This window comes from Molothrus ater, chromosome 5, assembly GCF_012460135.2.
Source record: "Molothrus ater isolate BHLD 08-10-18 breed brown headed cowbird chromosome 5, BPBGC_Mater_1.1, whole genome shotgun sequence".
Classification (NCBI taxonomy): domain Eukaryota; kingdom Metazoa; phylum Chordata; class Aves; order Passeriformes; family Icteridae; genus Molothrus; species Molothrus ater.
In genome coordinates, this window is record NC_050482.2 from 65,974,800 (window position 1) to 65,989,856 (window position 15,057).

The 15,057-nt window shown below is 39.0% G+C and overlaps 1 protein-coding gene across 1 annotated transcript; it reads right to left on the reverse strand.

Annotated features, from left to right (window-relative positions):
• Nucleotides 1–1,840: 1,840 nt before the first annotated feature.
• Nucleotides 1,841–14,707, reverse strand: RIBC2 (RIB43A domain with coiled-coils 2). Its single transcript, XM_036400221.1, has 7 exons — nt 14,591–14,707; nt 11,012–11,093; nt 9,265–9,609; nt 8,566–8,684; nt 6,602–6,829; nt 5,058–5,224; nt 1,841–3,951 (listed from the first exon to the last, which is right to left on the reverse strand). The coding sequence occupies exons 1-7, from the start codon at nt 14,705–14,707 to the stop codon at nt 3,870–3,872; spliced, it is 1,140 nt and encodes a 379-aa protein (XP_036256114.1). The 3' UTR covers nt 1,841–3,869.
• Nucleotides 14,708–15,057: the final 350 nt, after the last annotated feature.

Here is a 15,057-nt window from a genome sequence, read left to right on the forward strand (position 1 = left end):
TTAGCATTTAATTGCCATAGCATTAAACTAGTAACTCATATCTTAATATTACCAATTAAATATTTTGTTTTTTTAAATACTAACATCTTTATGTAGCTGGCTGTTTCTTTTTGTCAATTTTTCCTGAATATGCTCTATTTTTCAATCCTCACTTCCTTCCTAGCATTTTCAAATAAGAAACCTAAATTAACTCTTAAATTTTATTGATGGATAAAGCTCATTGAAAATCTAATAAAGCTCAAAGGTAAATAACTTTCATTTTTATTTGCTATATCAAACACTCACAGTATTTACAGTACTCTGTTTTTTAGTGTATTCCAACCACCACTGCAATAGCAAATATTCTTATTAGAAAGGCCACAGCACACACTGGAGCACTGTTTTGTTCAAGTTGGTGTGACAGTGATGCATCTGGATCCTCTGTATTTCCACTCTTTTGTATTATTGTAAAATGTCATAGTTAGATTAGATTTTGTTTTATTTTAAAAAAATACACTTATCCCTATTTTCTAAGGAGCTCATTGTGATTATTTTTTGCTGTGTGAAAAGCAATTGTGCAATTTCTACTATGACATCTAGAGGCTGCTGCTTATTTTCTGTGGTTTCTTGTATGGGCAAGATTTTTGTGGTTTCTTCTGTGAAGAATCAGGATTGCTAATGAGAAGCCACAGGAATTAGATTTCTCAGGGTGAGAGTTCAGTACAATTCTGCTAAGCAGCACTACATTTAGAGCATCAATAGCAAGAAACATTCCAAAGGGGAAATCAAACTGTGGCCAAGTTGGATGTAAAACTTCACAACATAGACCAAAAATAAAGTGTAAGGATCTCTAAAGTAAAGGTATAAAATTTATATTCCTTTCTGAATACCTCATAAGCAGGTGATCTTAAAAAGAATCCTGCAGGAGACAAAATTTCTTAAAGCAGCAGAAAAAAATAACGTCATTGCAAAGAGTTGAAGAGAGTGGTGGAGAGTAGGAATGATTCTGAATGAAACCAGAACAATGTATTGTGTGGAACTTATTGGTAGAGTTTCAAGCTGTTGTGTTGATTACAGACAGTCCAGGACAGCGTAACAAAATAGACAGTAACAGGTTGCACAGAATGAAAATTCCCTTTGAAACTTCCCTTTGGAGGGAAATTGCTAAGTCCCACCAGCCCTGGGTAAATTGCTATTCGACATCCTAAAGAAGGAAATAAATGTTGTGATCATATACTTTCCTGATCCTATTAACTTACCTGTGCAGCAAAAGGATGATGGGGAGATAAAATGATGTTAGGTGAAGCTTGATACAGGAAAACCCAAAAGTGACACATCAAGAACCAACCCCTCCTTCTCCCCAATTTTAAGTATAAATTTTGGGGGACCTGAACTAGTTGATACAACTGAAGAAAAAAATACACTTGAGAAATTTTGAGATACTGTAGAGTTCTATGAAAATGCCTCTCAGTGGTAAACAATGGCCAAAACCCCCAATGTTAGAATTCTATAGAAATACACACGTATTTGCATTATGGAAAATAGGAATTAAGCAGAAAATATCATTATTACACAATCTTCTGACCCCCTCATCTCATAAAGGTTATATAGTCAAATTTTTTACAGTACAGAAACCAATAAAAAGGATGGAGAAACCTGTGTGATAACTTCTACTGAGGAAAAACTTAGGATTCTTCAACCTACAAAAAGTGAAAATGAAATGGTGATGTCACAGCAGTCTAAAACAACTTTAAACATATGAGGAACAGCTATTCACCTTTTAAAAACATTTTCATAAAAAGATTAACAAGAAGCAAGTGAAGCTCAAAGATGTTAGGTTCAAAAAACAAACAGACAGAAGGTGAGTCTGCAGAAATGCATCTTGGCTGGTACATTTATTTATCTGGATTCAAAACTCAAAGGGTTTTTATCACCATTATTGATTGCAATAACAACCACCTATAATAGCTCTGGAAGTCCTTGAGACAGTTTGCTGGAAAGGAGTATTCCTCCATCCTGGAGAAGATGATGGCTTCGCTGGATATTTATTCTGATAAATTTCTTAGTCCCTTTCAGGGAAAGGAATGGAAGAAGGGGAACCATACCCAAAATTTCAAACTCAATTCTCACACCAATTACAATAATTTCCAAGACTTAACTATGCACTTTGCATTACATCACTATCAATGGAAGACAGAAAAAAATTACATCTCATTTCCATATATAATTACCTAGTTAATGTGTCAATGAACAAAAAAAGATCCCAATCCAATTTCTACAATCATATCAAAAAATGCTACTCCTCTTTAGTCAGTGTTTTGAATCAGGCAGCAAGATTTTATCAGTGTGATCCCACAGGGCACTACTTCAGCTGAGCAAACAGACCTGTTTAAACAGTCCCCTTTCAAGAAATGCTTCCTTCAAGCACCTTTAAAATCCTCCTACTAATATCTCAAGAACCATGCATTCTTCATTATCTTCAGAGAAAAGAATAACTCATTCAAGTTTACCTCAGCCCTCAGTTTTTTTCAAGCATCTTTCCTCCTTTGCTTGGTGGAGGCATCTTCAACCTGTTTCCCCACAAAGTTCAGTACCAAACATTACCATTAATGCTGAGACAAAGAATAATCAGTGGACTCCAAGCCAACATCATCAGGATGTTTTTACCTCAGATTTATGTCCCATATGCTGGCACATTACAGTTCGAGATCTATCCTCATAAATGGGCTCTATTTTTATTTAAGGTTCACAATATTAGAGGTCTATGATTTTTAGCTGAATCTCTCATCTGACTCATTTTTCTCCTCTTTCAGATCTTCTGACTCCTAGGTTAGTCTTCTAACCCTTTTTGCAGCCCTTTCCATTTCAGCTCTTTCTCTTCTGGATTTAATTTCCTTGTTAGCTCCACCATCCATTTCCCTTATGCAGTTACTTTCCTACATTGCTTCTCCATAGTTTCTTCCCCTGTGTTGTGCTTGCCCATTTTCAGATGCCAAGGACTGGCTCTTTAGTTGCTAAGTCAATACTGTCACCATGAAGACAGGAAGTACACAGGTTCCATGAACTGCCCTGCACGAGCTGAGATTTTTCTCCTTGACTTTGTTTGGTGCACACCTGCTTTTTCACCCCTCTTCTGTCACACCTGTGAATTGTCCCCACTCTCCTTCAGCAGCAGATTACCTGAAACCTCCTCCACTATTTCCAAAGCATCAGGGTGTATTGTAGGATACTTTCCCCCCTGCTTTTCCACACTAACTCTAACACACATTCTGTTTCAGTGCCATGCCTCAGTGCACTAATCACCTCCATGACTACTGAACTCTTTTCTCCTTATTCCCTCTGTTCACAATGTTTCTGACCAACTTGACCACTTCTTCCTTTTTTCTTGCCTTTCTGTCTGGCTGGGTTTTTTTGCTTTAAGAAAATCCAAAACAAAAAACCCAAAACCAAACCACAAACAAACCAATACAAAATTTTCTGTCTAGGTCATTTTCCTTCCCTCCCAGAGAAGTGCATCTCTTGTGGTCTATGGGAGGCAGCATTCCCCTCTGGCCAAGTTGCATAAAGCAGCACTGTAGTTGAAATTCAGATGTCTTTCCAGAAGTTGATTCCTATAGGCATGAATAATGTAAGTATTACAGCTAAGCCTGAGACACAAGAGTCAAACAACCTACTACTGAATCTACTAGTCCTTTCAGAACAACAATCATGTTTAAAAATTAATACAATGTTTTCCTTTTCTTAGAACAGATCTGTCTGTCCTTTAGTTTGAATGCAGTGTTTGAACAGGGCAGGGAACAGATAAAAACAATAAAACATGGGATTGCTCAACTGAAAATTTTAATGTGTCTACATACTTCTGTATAATTCTGGTTGATTTATCCAGATCATCACCGGGTGGTTGTATTAAACTGTGCATAAAACTCCTCTGTTGGAATATTTGAATACTCTTCCTCTTTAAGATAAATGTTCCTAGAAATAAATAATTTTTTTTAAAAGCCGTTAGTGATTTTTTTGTTATTATTCAGAAGTAGCCCAAGAAATCTAAAAAAGGTATTATGCATTAACACCCATAAATGCTCATCAATTTTTAGAAATTGAATTTAATGTAACTAGAACTTGTTCTGCAAAATATATGCCACATCTCAATATAGCAAACTTGGGGTTTTTCTTTCTTCCTGAAATATCCCTCCAGAAATCTCAAGAGTAAAAAAGCCTGAATTAACACAATTCCAAACTTTTGTTTCATAATAAGAAAGCATCATGTACTGGAAATTCACTTGCAAAAGGTATATATGAACCTGAGACTGGCTCAGTTGGTCAGAGCATGGTGCTAATAATGCAAAGGTCAAGGGTTCATTCCCCATATGGGCCATTCATCTAAGAGCTGGACTTGATGATCATTCTAGGTCCCTTCCAACTCTGACTATTCTATCTATCCAAAACAAAAAAACCCCAAAACCAAAAAAACTGGAAAAATAGAACACTAAATCATTATGTTTGTTTTTCTTGTCCTGCATGTATTATCTTTCTTGTTTCCCAAAAGAGCAGACACAAGAACTGCCCTCCTGACGCATCCAGTGGTTAGTTAAAGAATCATCTAGTTCTGTCACACATAATGGAAATGCTGTTTGTGTTGCTTGCTTAACCCTGAGCTATCAGAAATTGGCAGCTCTGCTGGCAATTCATCCTTTTTTGTTTCAGAAAACTAAGATAAATTAAAGAAACATGTAATGGTTTTTCACCTGATAATATGATTTTCTGCATAGCTAATTATATTTATTCACTATTTTGCCATCTATATAAACAGTCTGTTGTCAGTGGAATGCTTTTAAGAATTCCAGATCCTAACTCATTCATGTCAGTCAGTAACATTCAAAACCTACTCTCTGAAGATTGATTAAAGAATAGTGGAAAACACACTTCAGGTGAATCGTTGATTTTTTTAAAAGCATGAAGTTGTAACAAAAAAAAAAAGTTACAAACAACAAGTCAAAAGAGCTCTTTGAAAGCCAAGCTATTGAGTTAATAATGGTGAAGAGCTTTTTTTATTTGAACAATGCTGGTTTGGTACTTACTTTGCTTTTTGCTCCTGAGAGAGCCCTGCATTCACAGCATCCAAATCTCGGCGCTGCACCTGATCCTGCCGCTGCTGGTGCCGCTCCCAGAGCAGCTGGGTCCTCGCAGCCTGCAGACGCTGCCTGTCCCATTCTGCGTCTCTTCGGCGCTCCTGCTCTCTCGCTCTCTGCAGCAATGAGAAAAAGGCTTCGTTTTCTCTGTCCAAGATGGAACTGTGTATATAAAGTCTCATGGATAAGTTCATCCAAACTAACTTGCTTGCCTGTGTTGAACACTAAGGGTAGCATTTGAATGGGGAGAAGGGAGCAAGGATTTCTAAACCAGGCAGAAGCAAGATATGGCCAATGAAAGGGCTATTCTTTTCTCTCTGTAAAAACCCACAGCAGCAACAGATTTTTTTTTAATTACTGTCAGCAAGAGATGAAACTTTTTGAAACAAGAGGTGCATAGACATCAGTATGGCTTACAACATCACGAACTCAGTAAAATAGGGGAGCCACGAACACCACATGAGTAGAAATTTTTTTCCTCTTCCTCACTACTTGTCTGACACTCCACTGAACAGAATCAAAAAATCAGGCCTGCAAAAAACTTACTTTTCTTGGTTGTACTCATTTTCAGCCAGCCTAATGACTTGAATGGGCTCATTTCAGAGTAATAGGAGAGGCAGGAAAATAACAATTCTACCTTCAGCTTTAATAACAGTACTAGGTAAGATATGGTAAAGTCTACGGTATTGTAAGGACTAAAAGATAAAATCAAACACTATTCCTTAGCTGTCATAAATGCAGCCTCTGCACAAGGGAGGCAAGTCACTTCCTACTCCACAATATCTAGGCCTGGACACTCTTGACTTCATAGGAAACTAGATGTCTTCATTTTGACTGCGTGCTTCTATACTCCTCTAGAGCAGCAACTACTACCATTGAAATTCTATTTTATAGCATGGCTCATAGTCACGTGGGATGGTAGAAATAAAACCCTGTCACATTCGTACTCCATCCATTCATGAACTTTTAGGCCTCTGAAATAAGCACGAGCAAGGTCACTGGACCTGCTCTATTTGCCTTGCTTGGGCACCCTTGAGCATGAGAATACTGCTTTGGCCTGCCCTGCTTTCACCTTCAGCTCCTGGATCTTCTTCCCCTATGGAGCAGCCCACTCCTTGCAGGCAGCTTGTGCACTCTCAGGTCCTGAACTGCACCATGAAGCCTGGTCTCAGGCTGGGCAGGACTTTGCTGCTCAGCTGGACCATCATGGACCATGCCCTAAGACCCCCTTGGCTCTGGGCTCCTCAGCAACCTTCCTCCCAGTCCAACTCCAGCACGAGAGCCTTCTCCATGACATCTCCCAGGTGCTTCAGAGGTACTGTGTTCAGTTAGACTGACTAAAATTTGGGTAAAATTCAGATCAATGGAAAACACAGTCTCATATTGGCATGTCCAGGGCAAACAATGGTATTTTTGTTTTACAAACATTGTCTATAGTATTATTACAACCAAGAAAACAAACAATGCATGAAAATTCATGTGAGTTTAAATACCTGTTTCTCCAGAACTTGCTCCTTTTGGAATTCACGAATTGCCATCAGCTGCTCCTGGTTCATTCCCTTCCATCGATCCACCAGCACATTACGTTTACCCCTGGGACCGATTGCTTGGTCTGGGTTTTCAGAAAGGAAATCTCCTCGAAGGAGGCAGGTTATTTCATACATATCATCTTTTATTTTTTGAGCCTTTTCCAATTCATTTTTGTGATCTAGTTCAGCAACCTAAATTCAATGGAAAGAGAGAAGTGATGTTTTTTCCAAGAAAAATATGAACTAAGGGATGAAAAAATGTTAACACATCATGAGATGATTTCCAACCTGCATAGAGTTGTCAAAAGCATCACCTACAAAAAGTGATTGTTGTCTTATTAGCCAAGATCAAAACCCTAATATCAAATAGTTCTTTAATGCTGTCATATCACATGTAGCAAGTAAACTGGGGAAAAATAACTTTGTTTTATAAGAAAACACAGAATTAAATAAAAAATAATTCCACATTTATCCTAAGTTAATAACCAATACATATTTGGCAGACAAACGCAATATGGAAGAAATTTACAGTAAAATTTACTATCTCAAATCACTAGCCTTGATTTATATATTACACACTGAATCTAGGTGAAAAGCATGGGTAAGCCCTCAAAACAGAAGACAGGAGATGTCCAATTAAAGTCTGAGGATGCAGCCTTGATTCTCTTTGCTGATACAAAATGCAAACCTGAATCATATTACATGAATGTATCTGAAATACTGGCAATCACAGTGTGCATTTTCTATGGAAATCACTGCTCCTAATGTTCACGACAAGGCACAGTCTCCTACTCAAAGGAAATTTCCCTTTACAATACTCCAGAAATAAAATACAATGATCTTACTGAACATAATTACCTTTCAAAGAAGAATTAAGACTAAGTAAACTAATTTGAAGGAGAATGATAATGCTATGCATCTTTCATTTCTAATACTGTCTCATTCTTCTGTAATACATAAACTAAGCTATCTGTAACAATGCCTAGTTCCAGCCTCCAGTGGACAGAGAGAGAAACCTTCTGCTTGCTAGGGCACACAGAGCACAGGGGACAGCTTGCTCCTGTACTTTCAGATTTTGATTTTCAATTAACTCGGGCTGTCTATAAACAAAATTATATGACAAATGCCCCCCAAAAGACTCAAGCAACATTAAAGACTTGCATGCTTATACAGCTGAACCAAAAGATACCATATTTAATGTAGGCAATTCTAATGTCGTTTATTTTGCAGTGAAAAATACATTTAAAGGTAAGTCATGACAAATATAGTTTAACCAAGCTAATAGCATCCATGTAGCCCTTTGAGTTGTGTGTAGAAGCTGAAAAGAAGAAAACCCTTTGCAGTAAGATGAAGAACTAGAGCATGAGAGGTAATGGTACTAAGACAGGTTCCAAAGGAAGGTCAGTTAACAACCAAGAGACATTGTACAAAAAAAAAACATGAAGCAGCTGAAGAGCCAAAACCTGTGGCTGTGGGGAATTAATGTAAACAACAAGGACAAAAAGCAGCTGTTAGCAATGTTTCCACACAAGTGCAAAGAAAAGCAGACAGACACAATAAGAGTATGGGAGGTCTGATATAAACCCAGAAAGAAGCATGGGAGGCTTTTGCAGTACCCCAATTTACCAGCTCAAAGCCTCTGAATGACTGAGGAGCTGTTCCTGCTCACCAGTCAGCAAGCTGAGAACCAGGAGGGACAATTTTGGCAGAGGATAACTAGGGAAAAGACATCTAAATCCTTGGATCGATTGCTCACTTGGCAAAGTGCATAAAATTTACCTTGTTCCAAGCTGAAACAGCCTTGGAAGTCAGGTGATAAGAAACCCCCATTGAAAACATGAGTACTTATTCTGATTTTGTGCATCTTATTTTCCTTCTCTGTCACCACATTTTCTAAAAAATAACAAACCAACTAAGTATTAATTTACCTGGATTTTATTGAAATTTTTAGTAGCTGTACAAACAGCACGCCTGCTTTCCTCTTCTTTTCTTTGTTCTTCCATAATCTTTCTGTCGAGTTCAATCCTAAACTTGTCATAAAGATCATCTAAATTAGATTCAAATAAAAACATAGTCAATATTCATGGACATGATGTGCATATGAGTTAACCAGGGGAAGAGACAGGGGGAGCTACAGATACAGTAGGCTAAGTAACTATTTCCAAATCCTACCATCAAAGCTGTCCATCTTGAGATTTCAGATGACTCATGAATCAGTATAATATGTTACCTATCTTGTCTGAACACTTAGTGTTAAAATGAAAGAAGTATGTTAAGTACTGCAGGAAATAATGTTTCATGACAAGCTGGGAAAGAAAAATCAGTGTTATTTTTTCTGCTCTAGGACAGTAGGGATTGGATAGTTTAGGCCTGATGAAGTAAGCACACCAACTGGAGGCACAAACCAGAAATGAAACCTGGGTGACATTTAAATCACATGTTATAAAATAGAGATTTCCTAAGAGAAACAGTGAATACATTACAAAGTAAAGCTTATAAAGTAAAAACTGGTCTAGTATTTCTAACTGGTCTAGTATTTCTAAGTTTAATATACAATACCATATTTTCATCAGATACACCACAACTTCAGAAAAAGAAGATTAAAACTACATTATCCTTTTTGTTACCTGCCAATTTTTGGTCAGCTAATGCATTTTTTAAGTCCTTCTGTTGCTGAAGAGACCACTCTCTTATTTGCTCCTTTTGAAACTTCATCCTCTGATCATGGTTTAAGTCTTCACCCATAAACTTCTGCATGCCAGAGATAGTACACCGAGGATCATCATCTGAAACTCGAGCAGGTCTGTCTTTCTTTAGGGCTTGGGGATCATTCAGGTCAAATTCACGTCTTGTTTCTGGCTTCTGAAAATTCTTATGAAATTCAGTTAGAGCCCTATTGATGTCTTTGATTTCATTTTTCTGGCGTTCTTCTAGCAGACACATGAGCTTGTCATTTTTCTTCATGTGATGAGCTAGACAAAAATGAACACAATGAAATCACAACTCTTAGAGGTGCATGAGTCATTGGACTGCAGACAAAAGGTGAAAATAAAATTTTCAAGATGAATACACAGAATATAAGTTTTCAAACTGTTATGCTTAGGAGAGTATTTGATCCATAAGTACCAGCCCAGCAAACACTCTAAAGTTAGTAATATTTACTTATTAAATATTTTCAGCTTTTTAGCTATAAATTATTTTATTAATGTTACAATGAAATATGTGCATGTGAAACAAATACAATAATAAATACCAGAACTATGAGGTTTTGTTTGGTGAAAACTTGCTACATAAGAAATGTACAGTAAACCAGTTGTCCCCATTTACTCTTAGTTTATAGCTACAGCTGAAATTCATTGTTGCTTGCCAGGAAGCAAACCAAAACTGGGCTGCAACTGAAAGGAATACAGGTAGCTCTTCCATAGTTCCAATGATTTTTCTAACCATAGCACTAAAATCATTGGCTGGTATTAAATTTTGAACAGCTTAAGAGCTCCTGCCCATTTAATTGGAACTAAATAAATTCCAGCATTTTTAAGAAAAACAAACAACAAAACTCCCACCCAACCAGCCATTTTAGTTATTTAAAATAATTTGCTAGAAAATATGATTTCCTCTTTTGCCAGACTCCACATTGCTGCTGGTAGTTTCCCAAGAGAGTCAGGCCCTGACAGGTGTATTTTCCAGCCAGGAAAATCATAAGCAGCTGTAGTGGAAGCACAGCATGGAAGTGGCAGCTGCATTTTAGCTCCTCTTGAGGCACACAGAGAGCTTAGGCTGCAGGACCCTTTCATCTGATAGCCCAGGAAAGCATCCCAAGCATGGAAGACCACAACGAGTTTGAGGTCAGGGCACAGCATGAAATATTTGTGTGGCTGCAAGTTCTGACTCAGCAATGGCTCCTCTTATCACCTTACTGTACATGACTCATGCTTCCAGCAATAACAACCTAGAGAGGATCCACAGAATCTATATATTCTATAGAAGAATGGCTAGACAAAAGATGAGCTCACTCTACAAAAAGCAACTAAAACAGATTAGCCACTATCATACTGAAAAGGACACTGGTAAATAATTATTTTTTTTAATCCTGTTGCATATTCAGGTTTTCAAATGATGCTATTCATCAATGCCTTTTAAAAGAAAAAACTGAAAATTCTGGCCTATTATGCTATGTATCCCAGTTTAATCATGTCAATAGAAATCTTAAGATAACATGGAGAATACATACTGTGCCAATGTAGATGTATGAACATAAATAGGACATAAATTGGAAGACTGAATTTAGAGAATATATCAAGGGATAAAAGAAATCAAGAAACGGATTAAAACATTTAGCTATTCACAGAAATATCACAGTGTCCAGGAATATACCAAATCTTTCATGCTCTGCTTTTTCAGCTGCTTCTTGAATTTTCTTCTCCTTGACCTGTGCATCCAATGCATCTTTATCAATCTATTAAAATGAAAAAAAAAAAAAAAGCAGCTCTTTAGGAGATACTGTGTTTGACCAATTAAAACATTGTCAAGCTCACAGTTGTACAAGATAGAAATAACATTGTACATTGACTCACAGTTGTACAAGATAGAAATAAAACCACTAGCACCAGAATATATACACATTTCTAATGTAGGTAAAACAAAATCCAGAAACAGAAATATTCTTGTTTGTTTGCATTGTTTTAATAACGATGGGCATGTTCTTGCACCTGATCCAATGAAAACACCACATTTACATGATCCATAGAGCTATAAATAATTTCAGCTGCATTACATAGAATGTTTTCCCCATTACAGCTGGCAATTTTATTTTATTGTTCTGCTTTCATTTATAAAGCAGGTAAGTATTTTAACAGTAAAAAAGACAGGAAGTTGTAATAGTTCATATTTGAAAAAAATACAAAGGGTTCACTTATAAAAAAAGAATGGAAATGTTTCCTGACTTATCAGAGAGATTGACATGGTTGCCAAAACGCACTACAGGATACAGGATCTGTGATGAGCTAACAGATATGGAACAGAACATCCACATCCATGGCAAGTGGGACCTGAGCAAAGGATAATAGAGGCCACATCATCAAATGGGAGCAGACACCTCCATTTTGGGCAAAAGAGTGTGGCCCCACATTTGTTAGCAGATTGTGGCAAATTAATAGGCAGAAACATGGATTTTACTAATTTTATTTTTTTTTTTTTTTACTGACAAGTCACTTAATGTCCTTAAAATTTTGTCAAAAACACAATGACAAATCTTCAAGAATCTGGCAAACAATTTTACTAGTCTTTGTCTAAAACCTGTTCAGATGACAACAGAAACAGATCACGGCTGAAAATACACATGGTTAGTGTTGTAAAGGACAACTGACAACAGCCATCAGCAAAGAGGTACGTTTGTAAGCAAGGCTGAAACCATCAAGAATTCTATCCTCCAAAAACAATGGTGTTGTGGACACTAAATATCAGCTCTTTCAGAGGTCTCATTGGGAAAGCCAAGCTGACAATACAAATACAGGAAATACTGCTAAGAGAAATTCAATTCAAGTTCTTAGCATGGCAATAATAGAGGTAGGTCAGTGTATCGACTTGTGTTACACTGTTGGCTCTGACCTCTTCAAAACACTTTCACTTTGGCACACAAAAACATCCCTAAAACCGACATTCCCAGTCACATAAAGCTACAGGTTTCACTTTTAAGCATTTAAATAAGAAATCTATGAACAGTTTGAGGCGGCTAATTTCTAAACTAGTTCTATTTATGTATAAAGTTTACATGTCAATTGAAAGTAATTTTTCATTTGGATTACTCATCTGAACACTTTAGAAAAATCAGTGATTTAGTGAGGATAGATTCTTCAATCTGTAAGTGAGGAGAGCATTATCTTATGCTTACATTACTCAGATGAAAAAACAGACACAGAAGTCAAAGTAATTATAAAACTAGTAATGATTAAGGAAAAAAAAAATATAAAATCTGGGTTCCCATTCTGCTCTCTCGTATATTACCTCTGTTTTTAAAATATTCAAACCCTGCTTTAGGATTTCTTGTTTCTAAGTCAAATATTGTCTTGATTTCTAAATTTCTCAGTGACTGCCACTCAGGTAAACTGGTCAGAGAACTGAAGCAAATAATCTTAAAACCACACAGAAATACTGATATAGCTCTGTATTGATTTCCTGGCTCTTTATGGTTCAGACCTGGCCTAACTTCAAACCATAAGAACAGTCCCTTCTGTCAGCATCATTGTTCAGGTACACTGAATGATGTTAAATCAAAATAAGCTGCTAATCAAATTCTCCAGACGAACTCTCCTTCATATTAGTTGTTTGTCTAATGTAAACAGATCTATCAAAACCTGCCTGAGTCAGTTCTACAAAACAAATAAATTCCACAAAAGTATTTGGGTAAAACCTTTGGATGGTGTACTCCAGTACAGCTCAATAAAATGCACCAGGATATGTTAGCTGGCAGCTATTTCATTAAATGAGGATTTGTGGTTTGCAGTCCTTCATTTTTAAGGCTCTAGAAAAGCCACTTTATAGAGAAAGTATGTTTTTCTGATGAAGAAATTTCAAGTACCTTAACCCACATCACAACTGCTAAAAAATCTTATTAGCTCCTTCCACTGAAGAATATTATTGGGTACTTAAGTATATTGTTGGTGTGTGTTGGGATGCGGTACCAGGTGGACACACCTGTCATGTTCAGTAAGTGGGAACTGCTAATTGATCTGCAGATACAATGACTCTTGCATAAGAGTGAAAAGAATAAATTCAAGCCCTGTCAGAGATAAGGGGAAGATGTTTTTCTACTGACTTGAGACATATTTCTGTACCTAAGAGAAGAGGATCCAATTGACATCTGTTGCAATTTTACCAAGTCACCTCACATCACTCTTCCCTCCATGCATGCTCACAAACATCTTAATGTGGGCCTTTGGACATATCACGGGGAGATTCAAAATACTGTTGCATCCAAAGTCAAATAGGTATAGAGCACATTATTTCCTGACATTCAAGATGCAAACTGCAGAGTACACTCTGGAGAAAATCTACTAGCCTGAAGTATGTTCACATTTACACATCCATGTCAAGAAAAATCAGACACAACAATTAATTACATATATAAACAAGGACAGATCTGTCCTATTAATCTGATGCAAAATGTGGACTAATTGCAGGACACTTACAGCACTAAACCTCCCACAGCATCAATTCCAGTGAGGACCAAGCACAAAAGGGCAGTATCACAGAGCAGAGAGGTAAAAAACCCCAATTACTTGCTTCATCCACATTACATGAACTGACTCTGGAAGCTCTCGGCTTCCATCGAAGTACTACTACGATGTACGAAGTACATCTCTCTCTACGAAGAGATACAACACAGGGCTTGATGCCTCTGTGCTGTTAGGGGGCACTGGCACCTTGCCCTTGAATCCAGAGCAGTGGGGCACAGATACAAAGGAGAAGCCATGGCCATAAAGGAAAACACAAGAAGTTTTGTCTCAACAGGAGGAAGAACCTCTTTCCATCGAGGGTGGCAGAGCACTGAACAGCTGCTGAGGGAGGTCACGGATCTTTCCCCCTGGAGATATTCCAAACCCACCTGGACACGTTCCTGTGTCACCCGCTCTGGGTAACCCTGCCATGCCAGGGGGGATGGAGCGGATGATCTTCAGAAGTCCCTTCCAACCCTAAATATTCTATGATTTCTTTCACCAGTAACTTTAAAAGCGACTCTGAAAGTTGCATCTGGGCCCTCCCTTCCTGCTTGCTCCCCCTCACACACACACTCCTCACCCTTCCAGTGAGGAGGGGTCACTGAGTGCCGCTCCAGGCCGGGCTCAGCCTCCCCTTCCCTCCCTGCACTCCCTCCCCGCCTTACGCCGTTCTCTTCAGAACCCCTGGGAACACCAGGGCGACACGGCGCCCGCTCTCCCGTCCTGCCGCCCTCACCCCTATGGTGCGGATCCGTGGGTTGAAGATGCGGCCCCGCCGCAGCAGCTCCCGCCGCCGCCGGCGCTCCAGGGCGGCGGCCTCCTCCAGCTCCCGCTGCGGCCCCAGCCCGCTCATGGCGCCGGAGGGAACAGCGGCACGGCGGGGCTGGACTGAGAGCGGTGGCCGGGAGCAGCAGCGCTGGCCAGCCGGGACACAAGACGGCCGGTCGCGATGGGAACAGCGGGACGGCGGCGCTGGCCAACCGGGACACGAGGCGGCCGGTGGCGATGGGAACGGGAGCGGCACCGGCCAGGCGGGACACAAGGCGGCCCGTCGCGATGGCACCGGCCAGGCGGGACACAAGGCGGCCGGTCGCGATGGGAACGGGAGCGGTGACTCCCGAAGGGCACCGCGGGGCGGGGCCGCTGCACGAGGCGCGCAGGCTGTGAGGGCGGGGCGGGCTCGCCGTTCCCTTTGAGGCGATA